Raw genomic sequence first — 6,726 nt, 5'->3', positions numbered from 1 at the left:
TAAACAATGGGAGTTTTAAGGAAAAGTAAAGTATTTGCTGTGATAATTTTCCCTGCTTACTACTGTCAGGTACATAACTTAACCAGAAATTACGTAAAGATTTATTTGAACTAACTGAATCCCTAGATCAAAGTTAAATTTGTTATAGAATCACATCACTTTTCTGCAGAAATAGACAAGCCCGAACCAGTTTCCGTTCATCACAAGGCAGCTTCTCCAGCTCAGTCTGTTTCACTCACTACAAGATTTGATTTTAAGAGTTATTTGTATGGGAAGATTTTTAAGTTCTTGTCTGAGACTTCTGCTTGAAGACGTGCAGCCGTTTAGATTTTCTGGCACACTCTTAACCGTGAGTGTTGTTGATTTCCAGTTGCCTGACTTCGACATGATAGTCCAGGACCACAGTCACAGCGCTGGAAGATTTCTGGAGCTTGCGCGGTATCTTTGTGCCCTCTCCTAGAGCAGACCTGTCCCTCCAATGGGACCGGTTTACAAATTTTAGTCCAAAAATGACGAGCACAGCAAAGTCCAGGTCCACAGTCGAAAGTTCTAAGACAGCTTTCTCCCTCTTGTCCTGTAACAAGATTGATACGGGCTTTAGTAATAAGCAGGGGGAATGGTGGCTTGTGAGGGCATGACTGGGTTAGGGCATGACTGGGTTAGGGCGTGGGGTGTAGGATAAGGTCGCAAAGTAAAGATAGAACAGCATGCCTGGCTCCTGGGCTGAAAGCAACAATGGAGTGGACATCTCAGTCTTCCCGAACAGAATTTACTGCTTTATAAAGTTAAAACATTTATTAAAGAAAGATGGGATTTCCAGTCTTGAGACGTGAAATAAGTATCACTCATCAGTGTTTTATTAAATGGGATTTGTACTGACCCAAAGAGAGACCACTGCTTACACAGGCGGGCGATTAGCCGTCTTCAACAAACAAGAATGGCCAATTCACCACCTTCAAAATCCTAGCTGCTTTATGTCAAAGATTGGAATTTGAGACTACAATTCTGTAAAAAGCATCTTAGTGAAGTTTATATTTTGTCCAAGAATGAAAAGTTATTGCATCTGTGTTCATCTCTCTTTTATTTTGTATTCTGAGGATCTAGAAAGGGAAATTTCTATTTGTTAAATTATAGGCTGTAAAAAGATGTGCATATAAAATTTAATTTAACAATTAAAGGCTTTCTTGCTAATCAGCCTGTTATTATAGGTATCCCCCGTCCTCTTGGCCTGCCAACTACCTTGTGCTCTTCCCACCATGATCTCCATAGCTGTTTACGGAAAGAGATTGGAAATAGGACATGCTCCCTAGGTGTTTCCGGGGTGGAGAGGCATAAGTCAGTTTCAGCCTATCCTTAAGAGCCTAAGGAGGAGAAAATGTTTTTCTTAAAAAAAAAAAAAATATATATATATATATATATATATATATTTATATATGCTCAGAATGCTGCTCTTACCCTTACTGCCTTGTGATTTTTTAATATCTGGCTTCCTCTTGGGTTTGTTTTCCTGAATTGGGTGCTCACTTGTTCCTTGTGTATCTGTGTCATCTTGGTCATCCATCTGCCTCTCCAATATTGGGGTTGCATCTTCCGTTGCCGTGCAAACATCTGAGAGACAAGCAGGTGGAGTTAGAGGATGAGAACCCCATTCAGGCTCATTATCAGACTGTCACGGGGTTTGGCAGTCCTTCCGCCTTCAGTTTCTGTATAACTTTCTAGATTTCCGGGACACAGGCACTAAATATTTACATCTCACATATGGCAAAGCAGGTGCTTAAGTAATTAATGGAATCTAAGTGAAAACAGAAGAACTTGAAAGATTCCAACTTGAACCCTTGCTTTAAAATCATCTCCAAGTTGCTGGCAAGAATTGTTGCCGGGAAAGAAACTATTTTGCTGCATCGGGAAGAGGCAGCTGTGGAGAACCACTTGGGAGCCTTTAGAGAGTGCCTGTCGTGGAATACCCTAGTCTAAGAGACCAGGATGCGGGCTTCCCTGGTGGCGCAGTGGTTGAGAGTCCGCCTGCCGATGCAGGGGATGCGGGTTAGTGCCCCGGTCCGGGAAGATCCCACGTGCCGTGGAGCGGCTGGGCCCGTGAGCCATGGCTGCTGAGCCTGCGCGTCCGGAACCTGTGCTCCGCAACAGGAGAGGCCACAACAGTGAGAGGCCCGCGTACTGCAAAAAAAAAAGAGATCCAGATGCTGTGTCTGCTCTTTGGAAGTGCTGCAGTCCTGCAAGTCTTCGTGCTGACTCACCATTCACACAGAGCGTCCCCGGGCAGCACACGGCAGCCCGCTGGCACCACCTCCGTAATCCACGACAGGTAGCACAGGATGGCTTCTCCTCCTGGGGTTTGAGGCAGAAATTTTCTAGTGTTGCAGTCTTTGTCAGACACGCACTGTGAACCCTGTAAAGAGAAGCTGTTGTCACAGGGCTAGGGAATCCAGCGAGATGTGAAGAGTTTTTATTCCAGGCAGGAGATGGAGAAAGCCAAAAAGAGAGGCACTTTAAACGCTGAGGCAAACCTCAAGCAGCATCTTGACTTTTCACTAGAATTGGTTTTCTTTCACAAAGGGGAGAGCAAATCACCAACGAAGAGGCCTGTGTGCTGCAAAGGTTATTTGTGCCTGAAAAATTGTCCTACTTTTAAACATAGAATTTCATCTCTTATGCTCTCTGTGAAAATGGAAGAAAATGTTTTCCCACGTGTGTCTTAGAGACGGTTATGAGATTTTTGATATGTATCTAGAAGCTCTAGATGCTGTGCGATAGTTTAATGAAGTGTTGGTGTTTGTGGCCTCCCTATTTTGACCTTTTTACTCCAGTGAATCACATCAGTCACCATTTGCCACGTAGGCCCCTCAGTGGGCCAACCCAACCATCCTTTGATTTCTAGTGATGCCTCATTTGCAGAGAAACAGATACCGAAGACTGATTTTTCTCATCTACGGTTGATGCTTTTTCATATGTATATGAAACATTTCCTATAAAACAATTCTGTGAAGTGAGAGGGTTGGCACGCAGCATGTAACTTCTGACTCCCATATTCCCGGGCTGTGTGGCCTTGGTTAAATTCCTCAGCGTCTCTGAGCCCATTTCCGCCATCTGTCTTTAGGAGATGTGATAGCTGTCTCAAGCTCTGAGGAAGAGGAAATGAGATAGTATGTATAAAAGGCCTGGCACGTGGTGTATAGCTTTCTAAATGTTAGCTTACTCCCTGATTTATAGGTGAATTGATAGCTCAATGCCCTGAAAAGCCACTTGGCTCATCTGGTGAGTTCATACTAAAGCGACTGGATTCTTCCAGGGTGCCTTCCACAGCCTCAATCCAGCCCACCGTCTAGATGAGCCATTTCAGATGCTCATCTGCGTGATGGCTTCACTCAAGCCCAGCGCCCAGCCCGCCTCCTCCTCCTCTACCGAGCGTTACCTTCCGGGCCCCTTGCGCATCCACAGAGCTCTTGATGTTGTTGGCATCCAGAACCAGGACTCCCAGGGGGGCGCACAGCCAGCCGAGCCGCAGCAGGACCACCACCACCATCCTGGACCTTCTCAGCCCTCCCTGCGTCCTCCTTGAAGCTGGGCTGCTCTGAATCCACGATGGAGCTTTTGCCAAAATGGGAACTCGGCAAGTTGCCTGGGATTGCTTTTTCTGAAAGAGAAGCAAATCTCCATTGGAGGAAGGTGTGTGAAATCGGACGAGCGAGGTCTGACCGGAGGGTTCCCTCTGAAACTGTTTATAGACGCACCCCCTCCTTTCTCTCCTCCTCCCTCCTCCTTCATTTCCTTCCTTCTTATCCCACACAGGCTCCAACAAATCCCCTCAAATCTGTTTGATCAATAGTTCAAAACAAGGACTCAATAGAGGGGCAGCAGAGGCAGGGCTGCAGCCGCTGCTCCTCCAGGGGTTGAATTCCTCTTAAGTAGCGCATATCAGAGTCAGTTCAAAGGGCCAGCAGAAGAGCAGGATGTCTGTATCAAAAGCGAACTCTGATAATCACCTGCCTTTCCTACCTTCTGTAATCCTGTGAGGGTGGAGGGAGTCTGCTCTAAGGTCTGTTTTCACAGCTAGTTGTGCTCCAAGAAAGAATGGATCCTGTTAGCCAGTACGCTGTGCGGGATGCCAAAAACTAATGAGTTACAAAAACTATACTGAGAAACTTTACACTGTGCTCAGATAGTGAAGACAGATAGAAAAGAGACAAAATGCCCCACTGAGTGTCTCTGGTATTCAGATGTAAAAATCCCAATAGCTTAAGAGCTGTGAATGTAACCACCTGTCCCGACTAAATGTCAGTTGGAAAATAATTCTCCTTAAAATGAAAATGGAACTGTTTGAAGTTAGGATTATTTAATTAGGAAGATAATGGTTTATAAAAATTGCCTTTTTTTAATGATAGGGACAACCGCAGAAAGCCCATTTTATATACAGTTTTATACAATTTAATAGGAAGTTTAGGTGTATTTTATGAGCAATGGATTTAATTTGTGTTGTATGATGTTGAAGTGACTTAAGCAGAACAGGCTCCAAGACTGTAACTCATTTCAGATGGGATTTCATGCATTTTCAAGTTTCCTAATTTGAATTTTTAAAAAAATGCTTCATCCCTTTTTCTCTGATTTTTTTTTTTTCCAGCCAGACCGTTAGCGAAGTCGAGTGATTTAGACATGTTCTTATCACTGCCTAAGTCCTTTAAGGGTAGATCTGGGTCCCCAAATCCCTTCATTGTTTGCTTTGTTCTCAGGGTAAATTCATCCCCGTACCTGGGGTGTAAGGCGCCGTTTAAAATCTACCAGTGCCCCTTATCTGTGCCATCAATGGTGACCTTGGTGTTACTGGGTCTTCCTCCAGAAACACCTGACATCAGTCCGTCAAGAGGTACCTGGACATCCTGTGCCAGGGGACCATTCCCAGCCTCGAGGGATGCCTGGTGCCCAGTGGCTGGGGCAGGTGACCTGAGGGTCCGTTACCTGGCTCTCTTCCTGGGGTTGGATGCCTGTCCCCATCGTGTGGCACAACGGAGCTATTTCTTCTGCAAGTACTACTTGTTTTCATGTAAACTGAGAGCATCAAACACCCTTTGATAGTAGGATACTCCTGGTGACTAGGGGTGTTACAGAATTTATTTTGAAGTTGGACAATTATGGCCAAACATAAAGGAGAGAGCCCCAGGGTTCGCTCTCTGCTGGGTTTCCCTGCTTCCTGTAACCTGACAGAAGAGAGAACACCGGGGCACCAGAGGCCTCTGGCAAAACACACAGACAAAAAGGACTGGAACCAAACGTTCATTGAGTATTTTGTACTTAACTTATGTGTAGGTGTTGGGAATAAAAGATAAAACACAGTCCTTGCCCCTGAGGGGTTAGTGTCCAAGAAGATCTACGTGTAGAGATGATTTTGATATATTATAACAAGGAGTAAGATAAAGATAGAAATGTGGGGCTGAAGGATCACAGAGGAGGGTGTGATTAGACCTTCTGGAGGAATGAAGGAATGCCTCTACAGAGGTGGGGTCATCTGAGCTGGGTTTTGTGGGATGAATAGGAGTTTCCTAGGTTGAAAAGTAGGGGATGGTCTTACCCCAGGCTCAGAGGGTGAAGTGTGTGCCGGGGCAGGGAGGTGCATTTTGGTTCTAGAGAATCTGTGTGGCTGGGGCAGATGGTGGAGAGACAAGCGGAGGCTAGACTGTGAGGAACCTGATAACAGGCAAAGGACACCGGGTATTATTTCATATGCAGTAGAAAGTCATCGGCGGGATATTTGAACTTGAACATGGCAGGATCTAATTTGCTTTTTAGGAAAGCAGTGCTGGTGGCGGTGTGGAGCTAGGGTTGCAGTGGGTTGAAAGCGGACGCTGGGCCAGTGAAGAGGAGGAGGAGGAAGCAGAGGAGGGCCAGGGTAAGGCAGTGACACGGTGACAGTGAGAACCAGCCAAGGGTGGGATTGTGCACTGGAGTCCCTATCATTTGATGTGGGGGGTGGCGGGTGAGTGAGACAGAAGAGCTGAGGTTATCCTGACGGTTCTAATTCCACGCACAGGTGGATGGCTATGGCACTGAAGACGGAATTCAGGATGGAAAGCAGATTGGGGGGGGAAGGGTGACAGAGGCCAGGAGAAACGTGATCAACGCGATCCAAATCATCAAGGCTTTGCTGGGTACCTTAACATGGAAGATGGAAGATTAACCCCGTGTCTTCCAGGAGCGATGCTCCCACAGACCGAGAGGGGTGAGGATGCAGACACACCAGATGCAGGAGGCTACAAACAGGGCAACAAAACCGAAAAGCAGGCTCCTCTCTGTCTCTGTCTCCGCTTGACTTTCTCTCGGCCTTGTAAGAGTGCAGGCTTTGGAGTCAGGCCGACCTGATCTGAGCACCAGTCTGGCCTCCCCTATAGCCCCCGATTCCCCCACTCTTCCAGGCATCCAGCTGCCCGCCATGGTGTTTATAAAACTCTATTGTGAGTGGGTACTTCTTTGTCTCTACAACGAGGTGATAAGCTCTGGGTGGGCAGGGCTGTAGCTGTTCATCTTTATATCCTCACGCTTTGAGGGCCTGGCATATAATAGAAGCTCCATAAGTTGTTTTATGTGATGGATGGCTGCAGAGTTAAATGGATTTATAGTGACTTGGTGACCTTGAACAAGGTGCTTCACCTTTCTAGGCTGTATCTACACAACTGTAAAGCGGGCACGACCTCCCCATAATGACTATATTCTGAGGGT

General features: G+C 46.2%; 1 protein-coding gene across 1 annotated transcript; it reads right to left on the bottom strand.

The window, feature by feature from the left end:
* Positions 1–323: 323 nt before the first annotated feature.
* DKK4 (dickkopf WNT signaling pathway inhibitor 4) lies at positions 324–3,541 on the bottom strand (the record flags this gene model as incomplete). The annotated part of the gene is given in 5 exon segments (XM_079726663.1): positions 324–574; positions 1,456–1,608; positions 2,256–2,364; positions 2,366–2,407; positions 3,431–3,541. Coding segments are annotated over 5 exon segments (666 nt in total).
* Positions 3,542–6,726: the final 3,185 nt, after the last annotated feature.

The sequence above is a fragment of the Hyperoodon ampullatus genome, assembly GCF_949752795.1.
Source record: "Hyperoodon ampullatus genome assembly, chromosome: 20".
NCBI classification, from domain to species: domain Eukaryota; kingdom Metazoa; phylum Chordata; class Mammalia; order Artiodactyla; family Ziphiidae; genus Hyperoodon; species Hyperoodon ampullatus.
The sequence above is the reverse complement of the archived record's forward strand: the minus strand, read 5'-3'. Positions and strand labels throughout refer to the sequence as shown.